Raw genomic sequence first — 14,551 nt, 5'->3', positions numbered from 1 at the left:
TGATATACGGACAAACAATGGTGACGACATACATATCAAGCAAGTGTGACAACATAAACATTAGGAAGACATAATGTACACGCAAACTAACATGCAACTAACAACCCAATGGTGTGCCCCATACCAATTGCCTGGCAAAGTTGTGGAACAGATCCTAACCATAGCACTACAGATATATGACGAAGACACTGTATCATGTACACATTAGAGCAAGCACTGTGTTTTGAAACAATTCCTGTTGAAGATGTATAGGTTGAAGTTTCCTTTAATGACAATAAAATGGACTTTTCTTTGGGACTATTATAAGACTCAAGGGGGTATGGTGTGCAAGAAGCTGGCACAACACCGTGAAACTACTATGCAAAGTTCTAACATGTACTTGGCTGCTTTTCAACATACAATTTATGATAACCATGTGTTTGTGTTGTTGTTTTTACAAAGCAACTCTTATTATTTTACATTTTACTGGAGGTGTACCAATAGAGAAATTTCTGAACCGATCCAATATAAAGCGATATACTGAGTCAGAACACCAATACCGACCTAATATAATAAAGTGTAGCTATACATTTAGATTAGAGGAAACTGAGAAACTTTAACTTGCCATAAGATACACTTAGTAAGTAGTTCCAAGTCCTAACAATCACTGCCAATGGTTGATTGCCTGTGGTGGTGTGGCCTCAATTAACAGCCCAGACCGTGAGGCACCCACAAGTTTATTTTTTTATTATTATTTAGTGCGTGCTCCCACCAAGATAAGTCCAAATCACTCCGTATTTTTAATGGCTTGTAGAGATGGCTGGTTGTTTCAAGCTGTGTTTCTAGTTTATTCATCCCATGGATAAAACTACTGTTTCCCCAGCTTTGTTTGCTATATAACAGAGGGTATAATGCGGCTTTACCATGGCAAAGACTATTTCGGTATATTATATTGATTTTGGCGGCTATATTGAGACCAACCGATATTGGCAAAAGACAAAATCGCCATATTGGCCACTGATACGATGTACCGGTACATCCCCACTGATTGTATGCAAATATATACAGTGTGTGTGGGGACAGTGTGCAAGATTATACTAGTACACCAATTGGTGTTATACTGTTGCTTACCCGATGCAGCATCTTGTTTGAGGCTGTTTCGCGATAGTCGTGGTGTTTGTCCTCGAAGATTCTGATTGATGCCCACCACGTGATTTCCCTGCATTTTTGTTGATTAGGTGGCGTCCGACGAACTGGCTGTGGTATGAGGTGGAGCTGTAGTTACTGTTGGTATTGAGTCCAGCGGCGTCAGAGCTGTCCCAGGCGACAGTGACACCGTGCGTGGGCCAAGGTAAGCAACTTGTAGAAACGACCCTGAAGGTGGCTACTAGCATTGTAGTATCGCATCTTGTCGCGTCGTCGTCTTGTCCGGAATACTTGTTCCTTTAGGCGGCCCTTCCTCCGGCGTGACAAAGCTCTTCGCTTGCTCAATCCAGCAGTCGACCTTCCCAAGGACGACGACCCTCCCTTTCCTCAGCCGGCGAGAACTACGAGTATTCATCTTGAAGATTAAAAGCCACTGTAACTGGCAAGATTTGTTACAACAGGTATAAATTACTGCCAACGTGTTCTGCTCACTTTGTTGCACATGCGTTGTTCTTATTAGAGCCCACTGTTGCATGCTAATATTTTGGGTACTTGCGCAGCCTACGCTTCACAACATTAACTGTGTTTAATAACTTAAACACTTTATTTCAGTGAATTTGTGCTTTTCTTGGGAAAAAAATTATACCTTGGTGGATTTACAAATTCATGGAGACCACAAATTAGTCAAGATTCAATTCTGTATGCATTGTATCAGTAAGTTATGATGGCTTATGTAAGTGCCTGTAGATTATTTTCTTGATAGTTTCTGTACATATCAATTTATTAATTTGCTTGTCCGGCTGTCTAGTGCTGTATTGAAGCTGAAACTTAGCCAGTCCATTCTTCTGTCCCTATAGACAACAAAGAACCAATAAAACAAATGTACTTATATTGATGGTTTTCTAAAATTAGGTCACATTTACAGCACAGGTCTTTATTCAATACCACAGAGATGTATAGCTACACACATAGGCGGATCTAGGAGGCATTGTCAGGGGGGGCCAAGGGGGGGCAAAAGTTTTAGTGTACAAAAGTGTTTATTCCACTAAAAGGAATTCTAGTACACAAGTTATATTCAGTTGCATAACTGTATTCAGTATAGCTGGATGAATGATAGACATACAGTTGTAAGATTGTAGTTGGTGAAAAATTTTTTTAAATTAGACCTCCTAGGTTTGAATTTGGGAGCATTTTTGATAGCATTTAGCTAACAAAGTGTATGCTTACAATGCATATAAAGATTAGTTAGCCTATCTGAGATAAAACCTGTTTGATGGTAAAGTGTGCTAAATAGAAATAAGGTGTAGCTATAGCTAGTATTGTAATGACATTACAATCGTGACTGTTCTATTAGAGTAGCTATCTCGATCTTGGCGCAAAAATTCAAACTTATATGTCTCACTTTCTTTACAATGTACAGTATAACTGTGTACATTTACAATTGTTGTCTTCTATTTGCCCATTTGCTTTCTATACTTCTGAATACAGTGTGAATGCATGATTCCAGTTTCTGGTATCAACTGTGAGCCCAAGGGGGGCAAGAGAAAGGCCAGGGGGGGCACAGCACCCCTTGGCCCCCCCTCAGATCCGCCTATGGCTACACATAGCCATCCTCATGCTGACCAGAGCTCCATTAGGGTCCCAGACTGCTCATACAAATTGCCACTCTGCTTGGAAAAAGCAACCAGCAAAAGCAGACCACCCAAGTCTAGCTGATTTTGATTGTAAAACTTATAGTTGATTCATGTATCTTTGTGTTCTTGGTGAAAAATCAAGTCTGCTGTCATGTACGATAAGACCAGATACAGTCACAAATGGTACATTCACGTGATCTAAAAGCAAGCAATTAAAAAGTGCAGCTACCTAAAAATTGATGTGGGCAGTGATGGGAAACAAAGAATAAATTAATGATGGCAGCCTGGTACCATAAGAGAATTTAGATCATAGTGCAACTAGTGTGTTTGTATCAGTGCTCCTCTCATTGTTTTCACCACTTGGCTATGATAAAATATTTTCTGAAATAAAGCAAAACTGCAGTAATTCTCACATATTAAGTCTTGTGTCTATTCCTTTGAATGATAATATAAAGTATACAGAGGGGCTGGATATGTTCTGATTAATTGGACTTAATTTGAGTGCTTTCTTTATTTTGATTTCAAAATTGAATACCATGTATCCTCATGATTTTATGTTTACTAATGTGGCTTCTTATAGCACCTTTTTCATTCCTCAGAATGCTCTAAATTTTAAGTTATGGGGTTGAAAGAAACAGTAGTAGTAAAGGATAGAATAAAGCCTACTAACAATAACATCCAAATAGTATACTCCAAGCTTATTTTGAGACCAGTTACATAATGTTCTGGACTCTCAAGGGTGTTTATTTAACTTTGGCTCTCGTACAAGGAAATACTTTACTTACTGATTACCATATATGTACACATTTTTGAGGTAAGGAATTTTTATGGGTTAGCAAAATTGTAGTGGTTTAATTTTTGAGAATCACTCATTTTTCACTCAGGTTACTTGTTATCAAACAGTACGGTAGTACTTTTAAGTAGGGATCACTCCAATATTGAGTGATTCCATGTGAGTCTCCATGCACTGCAGATGTATATCATCCAATGGTTTTAGGTCATGATTATACTTTTTATTCATACTTTTACAACAAGCCTTAGTTTGAATTTGACTATATACATGCCAAATATCACTTTAGCCTACAAAAAAAACATACCCAGTTTCAAATAAAGTCCTACTCATTTATGTAAAAGATCAGGACAAAAATACTAGGAGCCCACCAAAATGCCACCTTTAAAAACCACCCTAGAACCATCTTAAAGGGCAAAAAGTATCTTTACAAAACAGTCTCAGTGTATCTAAAGTCAATATAGTGTTAAACCTGCAAAACCCATATATATAAGCCCTAATATTGAAATTGCCCACACCTGATTTTTGGTCTGCCTGCCAGCTTGCCAGCCTGACCATGGGTTCCAAAGCTAGAAGCTAAACAACACATCACATGACCACCATTTTCTTTGCCATGATAGCAAACTCACCAATGGCATGTGCCTTTTGTGTTTCCGATGAGTGCTTGCCCTCTGCATCTTGTGTTTCCTTTTATCTTCAATTTCTTCTTCATGCTAGGAAACCGTATTCATTTCCGTATCAACACTTAGACACCACAAATTTATTTATTTATAAAGTGCTCATTCTGATACATTACTGGTAGACAGTTGGTAGACACTGTACCTGCACAATAAGACTGTTTACAAACTAGCTGGACCAATTACAATTGAGCAACGTGCCCTATTATGATCTAGTACAACTGTACCAATAATGATCAAAGGACACATCTCTAAATGACCTAGGCAGCTGTACCGTAGATAATTAATGAGAATCGTTACTTATATATGACTGTACTTATAATAACGATTGAGAATACATGCATTTTATTGGTAGCACGGTGAAAAACAAGGCATGTCATGACCACACTCCTTAAATATTGCATATAGTCCAGTTGGCTGAGGCCCACTCGAGATACTCTAATAAAGCAGTCACCTTAATACAACAGCCATGTTCAATATTCTAATAAAACAGTCACATGTTTATATCATAGTTGTATAGCTATAATAAAAAACTATAAAATAAAGTAGGGATCTAAGTGATAAAAAGTAGTGAAACAAGAGATGGATGATAGTATTACAACATACGTAGCTCTGTGGGAAAATCCCTACTTGGACATTGAACAAAATGTAATTTTTATGTAACATGCCAATGTAGGGATTTTCTCAGAGCTATGCTGTATTACCATCATTCATCTCTTGTTTCACTACTTTTTATTTCTTGGATCCTCACTTCATTTTAAAATTAATAATTTTTAAATGTACTAGTATAGCATAAAGCTAATCCTGATAGTCATTAATTTTTGAGGATGAAATTTTTGCAGATAGCTGTATGCAACTGTGAAATCTGTAGAAGTTACATCTCTTGAAAGTTTGTACATGGAAGGTAACTGAAAATGAGATTTTGAAGTCCCATGTGTTAAAGAGGTCACTCTGAAACTATATAGGACAGTGCAGTTTGTAACATCAGAGATTTGTGTCTTTTGAGTTGCTAACAAGTGATGTAACATAGGTTTTATACCCACAATTTTGCCACATTTTGTTCTTTTTCTATATTTAGCAGCTGCAGAGGTACTGTCTGTAAATGAATTAAAGAAAATTCAACAGCAATGCTCAGGGTCTATGTGATTTAGCAGCCTTCACTTTGTCCCTCATATACATACTCAGGTCACCAAATGTTACATTGATACTTTACCACCGTTGTTGTCTTTTAGTTATTCTGATGTTGCATTTATGCATATATCAGAAAATGACTATTTTCCATTAGTAATTATTTATATAACTACCAAACTAAATGAAACACTTGTGTAGCAATTTGTACGTTCCACTGTTTGGGTACATAACGATAACAACTTGAATGATACATAAAGTCACATAATGGACATAACGTAATGGACATAGTGTAAATACTACTATAATGGCTCATTTCAGCTTATCTAAACCATTGGTGATGTATTGCAGTGTTGCTACCTAGTGCCCTTCAAAATGCTGTCACAAAAAGCCATCGTAGTAACGATAGTTAATTACTATTACAGAAAAGTCTTAGTGGATATGGACATATTGGTTTACTTATACAAATGCATGAAACAGCCCAAAACATCCCCAGCAAGTTGCTACAGAATTTGGATTTTCTGACAGACTGACTGACTGACTGACTGACTGACTGACTGACTGACTGACTGACTGACTGACTGACTGACTGACTGACTGACTGACTGACTGACTGACTGACTGACTGACTGACTGACTGACTGACTGACTGACTGACTGACTGACTGACTGACTGACTGACTGACTGACTGACTGACTGACTGACTGACTGACTGACTGACTGACTGACTGACTGACTGACTGACTGACTGACTGAATGACTGACTGACTGGTACTTATACTCACTCAATAAAGATATGGGTTTGTTGCACAAAGCTGACAGGCAGCATAATTAAAGAGGAAAGGTAGGCAGACACTCATCGGAACCCCAAAAAGCACATCCCAGATGTGAGTTAGACAATGTGGTGTAAAATGATGGCTGTGCAATGTATCATTTAGGCTCTAGCCTAAGGCTGGCGGACAATTTTCAGTTTTGGCAATTTTTTTAATTAATATATTTTGTTCTTCTGAATAATTTATATTGCAAAAGTTGACGTCACATAATTGTGTTTAGTTTGTAAGGTTGGTTTTTGATGGAGCTTTTCAGCAAGAAATTACAAACCATTGCTGTCCCTACTACAGTACTGTATACTGTATGATATCTTCATGTTTACTGTTTTATCACTGTGCAGTGTTAATGGTGCAGTTTTCTCAAAATGTTTTCACTGGCTCTGAGTCATCTGGTATTGTTCCTGTAACTTTATTGTTGGAAGGAGGTACATCAGACAGTGACATTAGTGTGACTGTGATGCCATCTGACCAGTCACCATTATCTGCTGAGGGTAAGAGATGTGTGCCATAGACTGATTAGTTAGTTAGTGTTGACTGATCAGGTAATGGAGTGGACTACATTTCTACTCCTATCACTGCCACCTTCACTGCTGGAACTACTAGTACTACAATTAATGTACCAGTAACTATGGATGATATTGCAGAGCAGTCAGAAATGTTTGATCTTGATGTCACCATACCACCAGCATTAAGTGGAGATGTAGTTCCAGCAGGTGTTACTAGAGCAGTTGGCAACATCACTGATATTTCCAGTAAGACAGACTCATGTACTCAATTCTCTGCAATGTTTATTGTGTAATATGTACACTTTGTTATTTAATGGAAAAACATGGTAATATTACATCATAAACTTAAATGGCTTCATGGCGTAAATGATGCCAATAGAGTGTACCTTTAAATGCAATATATTTATAATAGCCTTTGCAGTAGTTAGTAATACCTGCTTTGTCAGATTGTCTGTGAAGTACGTAATCTTTGATTTGAATGTCCTACTGATCAGAACAACCACGTATTCCATTTTGCAATGTTTTCAAACAATTTAGCAAAATAAGCAACTATTATGTATAAGTTTTTATTTGATGGACAGAAACTGTGAGGCACAATAGGTCTACATATCAGTTCCTATCAATCCAACTATCATACAGTACGATAGTTACTGTATAGTAGGGACCACAAAGGAGTAGACGTGGCCCACGGAACAATATCACCCAAAACAGCCTCAATTTTCTCTGAGACAATGAGGCAGTATTGGTTAGGTAAACCTAAGCCCAAACAAACTTTCAGATTGACCCGAAATGCTTTCAACAAGTTGCTACAGAATTTTAAAAATAGTTTATTTAACAGAATTGTCTACTGACTGATTGACTGACTGACTGACTGCCCAATGCCTTCAGACAAGTGTAACTAGATAACGGCTAAGGCTACGGGCTTGATTTTTTCACTGTTCGACATTGCTTCAGCCTGACTGGTACCTTTTGGCATACCACAGTATTTACAATGCATTCTTCATGGACTTACCAGTGTCCCCTATTCATCTTTGCTGACAGTGAAAAGCATCGATTTGGTGGTAACACATGATGGCTTCCCTTTATAATGGAAATTGTCCATATTTTTTGTAGTGGCTATTTTGGTTGCAGAGGTGCATTTTGAACAGTTCTTGATTCGTACTGCTGAGTAACGGGTTGAACATAGCAGACGACGAAGCGTAATAGATATTTCACTTTTCAGACGATAATTAATATAACTGGGGTGCGCGGCACGATTTCTTTCTTTTAGTGTATGCGTGGATTGCAGAGGTGCTTTTCAAGCAGTTCTTGATCCGAAATGCTGTGTAACGAGTTGAAAATAGCTGATAACAAAGCGTAATGGATACTTTACTTTTCAGATGATAATTGATATAGCTGGGGCACACGGTGCCATTTCAGGATGTGGTATGCGTGGGTTCACCAGTCTTAATAATTATTTACAAAAAAAAGTTAACAAACAAGTACACAGAAATATTTGGAATTTTCAACTAGAGTAGGGACCATAGCACATTGATAAAAAGTACTGAAACAAGTTGGAGTAGGCACGATATTAAATCACAGTAAAACAATAAGAAGTGTTATATCCCTACTGTGCTCAAGATGCCATAATGGAAATGCACAGTAGGGATATAACACTTCTTATTGTTTTACTGTGATTTAATATCATGCCTACTCCAGCTTGTTTCAGTACTTTTTATTGATGTGTTATGGTCCCTACTCTAGTTGAAAATTCCAAATTTTTCTGTGTACTTGTTAACATCTAGAAAGCAGTAAAATGTTTCAGTACATTAAGTAGCATGATTTTCTTTTTTAGCTGTGACTGTAAAGTTTTCATGCACAATCTACATCTCAATTATCCTGAAGGTGCTATTGAGTTTACTATTTTCCTTACTACAGTTGTCTTCATTTGCTTTGAGCAGTCAATGCAGAGTCATCCTGAAGAAACCAGTTTAGCAACAGTTGTACTGAATATCACTAACCCACTATCATTTGATTTTGCTGTGAGAGTGAACACTGTTGATGGCACGGCTACCGGTGAGTATCTAAGTATTTGTGACCAGATCTGTTAAGAATCCCACATGTTTGAGCAAGCTTAACTTGACAGTAGAATGCATTAAGGCCATGAAAAAATAGTGTTAAGATCTCTATATTTTTTAGAAGGGCTTTAGTGCCTGCACCTGTAAAGATAGAGATACTCTAATAGAGCAGTCATATACACCAATAAAACAGTCAAGTTTAGCTGAAATACTTTATATTTTATGTTTTGACCTGCCAGGCCACTAGTAGAAAGAAAATAGTTCATGGAAACATATGAATAATTTGGTATGGCCTTATACAGAGTAAAACTTTAATACATCTGAATTATTTTAAAAATTCCATAAATTCTTTGAGCACCTGTTTCCAACAAAGAAAGGTGTTATCAGCAAAACCTTGATGTCATTGTGTCTAGAGCAGTTTGAAAATATTTATTTCGTGTCAGTGTTTTAAGGAGATGCAAAGTATGTCAAGTGTTAGTTTATTAGATGTGCAGTTCACCATCATTATTTTCTCAAAGTTTTCACTTTACCTCTTGTGGTAGGAAGGATCTTTAAGACATAACTTACCCAGCAATGTGAATTCACCAGTGCATGGCAAATGTTGTGGTTTAAGTTAGATCTCCGTGTATTAACCAGTTCATAAGTTATGATCATTTTGTTAATGCCTATTTACTGTACGAATTTATCCTTCTTTTGTTACCATTTTATAGCATTGTAACTTTTGGCTTCTATGGTTGAAACTTTATTCAACCATGTTTTGGCTATCTAGACAAAGAAAATGTAAATGTAATGTAGAAGTACATTTAAAAATGTGCAAACATGTAAGGTTCTTGCAAATCCGGTCACTAACATGTTGTTACCATTGTGTTGTAGGAGGTGGTATAGATTATGATTCTGGATCATACACAGCCACGTTTCCTGCTGGGGTTACAAGAGTTTCATTCAATGTTTCAATAAATGATGATAATATATTTGAACATAGTGAAACACTTACTCTCATAATCGATGCATCCTTACTACCTAGTAGAGTTATGGCAGTACCAATGTGTCATCTTGGTGTAACAATTGTGGATAATGACTGTAAGTTAGCAGAAATGCTCTATTATATGTACAATATAATTATGTAGTGGCAGAATAAAACTCATTCTCTTTTTTGAAATACTCAAAGTGCAATCAACTCTTGTAGTTTATTGAAAAGTATGTAATAGTACACCATGGCTGCAAAGGATTTGCTGATATATGGATCCAAAGCTCAGGTGTATATATTAGCAAATCCCAAGCAGTTGTCGTCTAAGTGGCATATACCACTTGACACAAAGATTACAATTATTATGCAATATAATTTTTAATTGCTTCATCAAATATTTTTTGTGTGTTTTTGTGATACAGTAAAACATGTGTTAATAGTCATCTGAATTAAGCAGTCATTTTTGTATACTGGCCATGCTCAGGTGGTCTCAAATATTTTCCCATGCAAATGTATGCATTATGGTCTGTATTAAGCAGTCGCCTGTCTAATGTGCTTATCAGCCAGCTAAGAATTCACCTGTGAACACTGTATACATTATTCAACTATCACATTGCAGTTGTTGCCTGATAACAAACAGTTAGTGGCTTTTTCAGCCAAAATCTGGCACCACAATAGACAGTTGGCACCATTTAAAAATTACTACACTTCTTGCCTTTCAATCAATATAATCTTTCTGGCTTTAAATGCATTCATAACAAGCTCACCTTGCTGTTACTGGTAACGGTGTCTTATGGTTGGCATATTCTTAATGGTAATTACCTACTTATAATGGTCATATGTCTACTAAAATGCTGCTGGCCACCTTATGCAGGTTTTTCTCTATAACAACCATCTTTTTATAATGGCCAAAACTTTCTGGACCAAAAGTGACCATTACACACAGGTTCAACTGTATTACCATTTCTATATGAAGAATGGATAACAAATAGTGCTTGTACATATTCTTAACCACCTAACAATTTAAAAAAAAAATCTTATATAAATTAACAGTGAGTTTAGCATCCAGGACAATCATACAATATGGTAGTACTGTACATTAGGGATTATGGAGATTTGGGTTCTTCTGGCCAAAAAGAATCACTTTAAAGCCAGCTTCACAAGACCATCCTGACGTTTCGGCAGTATTGGTCAAGTATAACCAAGCCCAAAAGTGCCTTCAGTACAACCCTAAATGCTTCCCATAGAATAGTACATTTTTTATTTATTCAATGGAATTTACTGACTGACTGACTGACTGCCTACCTGCCTGCCTGCCTGCCTGCCTGCCTGCCTGCCTGCCTGCCTGCCTGCCTGCCTGCCTGCCTGCCTGCCTGCCTGCCTGCCTGCCTGCCTGCCTGCCTGCCTGCCTGCCTGCCTGCCTGCCTGCCTGCCTGCCTGCCTGCCTGCCTGCCTGCCTGCCTGCCTGCCTGCCTGCCTGCCTGCCTGCCTGCCTGCCTGCCTGCCTGCCTGCCTGCCTGCCTGCCTGCCTGCCTGCCTGCCTGCCTGCCTGCCTGCCTGCCTGCCTGCCTGCCTGCCTGCCTGCCTGCCTGCCTGCCTGCCTGATGCCTTCAGAGAAGCATAACTTAATATTGGCTATGGCTACGGGCTTGATTTTTAGCTGTTCGATGTTGCTTCAGCCCGACAGGTGCCTTTTGCATACCGCAGAATGTACAATGCACGCATCATAGACTTACCTTTGCTGCAAGATAGCTTCTGGGCTATGTTTGTAACAGGAATTGTCCATATCTGTAACAGGAATCGTCCATATTTTCCATGGAGACTGAATTGATAGCAGGTTGAAAGCAAAGTGTAATGACCACTTCACTTTTGAGTCAATAATTGATAAATGGGTACACGAATTGCCCTTGTTTTTCTTGGTGACTAGATTGATTGCAGAGGTGCTTCTCCTACTGTTCTTCATTTGTAGTACTGTGTAATAGGCTGAGCATAGCTGAAAGCAACGCATAATAGCCACATCACTTTCCAGTAGGTAATTGATAATTGGGGCACACGGTCAGTTGAAAAATTATTTTAACTCAGGTGCCGTTCTTTCTTATTATGCGGTATGTGGGGGTTCACCAGTCATAATAATGTTACAAAATAGTAAACAAACAAGTATAAGGAAAATGAGGAATTTTAAGTACAATTAGGAATCATAGAAAAGCGTAGGGAAACAAGGGAGGTTGCTTATACTATAGATATACTAGTGGACATTTAATCTAGTCTATATCTGTAACTGAATTAGGGATTGATATCCACTAGTATATTTGTATGTAGGTGTAGGCAACTTCCCTTGTTTCCCTACTTTGTTTTTCTATGATCCCTAATCAATCTTAAAATTCCTTTATTTTTCCTTATACGTAAATGTCAAAGTGTATTATTTGCACACCAATTCAGTGTAATCCCATTGTGCATATATTTATCGTTACTGTAGCTCCTACTATCATCTTCAGCAAGTCAACATACAGTAATGATGAAGATGCTGGACCAGCACAACCTGTACTAGTTCTCAGTAACCCATCATCAACTAATATTACTGTACAAGTTAGAAGTAATGACATTACTGCAACTAGTGAGTATACCAACATCACCTTTAACAACATGTTAACAGTGAGAATATTATAGGAGGTGTCGATTATGATTCTGGACCATACACTGTCACATTCACTGCTAAACAAACCAGTGCTTCATTTAACATTGCTGTAGTTAATGATGATGTACTGGAAACTAATGAGGGCTTTACTCTCATTATTGTCACATCCTCACTACCTGATGGTGTCACTCGTAGTAATCCTGGTAGAGCCACAGTGAACATACTGAATGATGACTGTAAGTGAATCAAGGGAATGTGCTATAGTTAAAATGATAATATTGTTGTTATTATATACATGAGACTGATGTGGGGCAGACATCAAGTGTAATAGTAATGAGATATATGACGGTCTCAGCAAAAACCCGACTTGTTTGCACAAGTATGCGTATTCAGAAAAATGAAATTTAAAAATAATTCGTAAAACTGTGCATGCTACAAAGATAAATACATGTAAGTTTTTATCTGGCCAATACTCGAAGAAGGAAGACTCAGTCAATTAAAACTATATACCATATATTCGCCTACTCAAGGACAGTTTGAAATTCTTTGTTTTGTTTCTGTAGCTCCGATGATATGCTTGTCATGTTCATTTGTTTATGGTGCAGTAAATGTAAACAAGATCGTCATCATTTCTTTTACCAAACAGCCTTCATACCCATATGCGCAAGTGACTACAGGGCTAACACTATACAGTACAGCTTAGAGGTAACGTCGCATGTACATGCATGATGCTCATGAGGTGTGCTCGAGTGACCCGTGTGGATACGGCAAGACTACAGTAATGTTCTATGGAAGCAAACTTCACTCTAGAGCATCACTTAAGACGAGATATGACAGGACTCACGTAATGGTCAACCAAAGTTTCAGCTCTAGAAGCCAAGAATGTCTGAAGTTACAGCACTACAAAGTGAAAACAGCAAAAAATCGATTTGTACAGCAACAGTAAGCTACAGGCACTTACTAAAATGATCATAACTTACGAATGCAGTCCTCCACCAAGATGCAAGGTGGACCATTGGATTCTCCATGAAAAAGCAAATCCATTGCTGGTGTTTTGTCTTCCAGGCCTTTCCTACAACCAGAGTGAACCGGCGAAGGTGAAAACGTGAGAAATAAAGCGACAGTGAACTGCTCGTCCAATGTACGGCAGACTAATGCTCATATCTTCCATCTCCTTAGGAGCACTGACACGAAACAAAAATTTTGGAACTCTTCTTGCTTTGGGGATTACAATGCTACCAAGTACAACCAGAGTGAACCGGCAAAGGTGAAAACATGAGAAATAAAGCAACAGTGAACTGCTCGTCCAATGCACAGCAGACTATTGCTCATATCTTCCATCTCCTTAGGAGCACTGACACGAAACAAACATTTTGGAACTCTTCTTGCTTTGGGGATTACGATGCTACCAAAGTTTTTGGTATTATCAGTTTACTTCATTGTGAAATAAGCATTTTAAAATTCACAGAATTTTTTTGATTTTGTAAACATTCCACCCATTGTGTCCTGCGAACCCTGCGTTTATTGCATTCTACTGGCTGTAAAATTATAGCTAGCTACTGTAGGCTTGCACGAACATATGGGATTCTTGCAGATCCAGTCACAAATGTTTATGTGACTTAAGTGCTGTATGAAGTTACTAAACTCAGTGACGAGCATTCCCATGTGGGGTGAGCTTCTCACATGGCTAGGTGCTTATCCATGCAATGTTCCACAGGTATTGTAAAGTGCATTGCAAAAGAACAATCTTGTGAGAAGACACGAACATTACTCACATGTGTAATTGTGCAAACAAGTTGGGTTTTGCTGAGATGGTCACATATAGTATTTTATATCTAGTGAGCAGGAATGTAGGAACCTCAAACTAGTTCCTTTGAGAGAGCTATATGTTGAATTGTGAAGAAACTTAGCAACAAGTGGTAGTTAAAGGTAGTCTTGTAGCTAATGACTGATGATTCAACAAGCAGTTATTGTCTGGATAACGTTCATAGGGAATCGTTGGACTAGTACAAAATGTCTTCTCTTGTTACTCTTGTAGCTATTACTATCACCTTCAGTCAGTCAACATACAGTTTTACTGAAGATGATGGACCAGCACAACCTGTACTAGTTCTCAGTAATCCATCATCAACTGGTATTACTGTACAAGTTAAAGATACTCAGAATACTGCCACTAGTGAGTGAAGTGATGTAATTACAAT

At 38.0% G+C, this 14,551-nt stretch overlaps 1 protein-coding gene across 2 annotated transcripts in view; it reads left to right on the top strand.

Moving 5' to 3' along the window:
• The window catches only part of LOC136259675 (uncharacterized), a 131,131-nt gene that overhangs the window by 73,658 nt on the left and 42,922 nt on the right, over positions 1-14,551 (top strand). For both annotated transcript variants that reach the window (XM_066053178.1, XM_066053177.1), the window contains 7 exons: positions 6,527-6,676; positions 6,728-6,937; positions 8,609-8,746; positions 9,622-9,828; positions 12,192-12,329; positions 12,383-12,586; positions 14,389-14,526. In XM_066053178.1, the coding sequence (XP_065909250.1) occupies positions 6,527-6,676; positions 6,728-6,937; positions 8,609-8,746; positions 9,622-9,828; positions 12,192-12,329; positions 12,383-12,586; positions 14,389-14,526 (1,185 nt within the window). The remainder of the gene's footprint in view (positions 1-6,526; positions 6,677-6,727; positions 6,938-8,608; positions 8,747-9,621; positions 9,829-12,191; positions 12,330-12,382; positions 12,587-14,388; positions 14,527-14,551) is intronic.

Source organism: Dysidea avara, chromosome 7, assembly GCF_963678975.1.
Source record: "Dysidea avara chromosome 7, odDysAvar1.4, whole genome shotgun sequence".
Classification (NCBI taxonomy): Eukaryota; Metazoa; Porifera; class Demospongiae; order Dictyoceratida; family Dysideidae; genus Dysidea; species Dysidea avara.
Note: the sequence above shows the minus strand (reverse complement) of the source record. Positions and strands in the feature narration are given on the sequence as shown.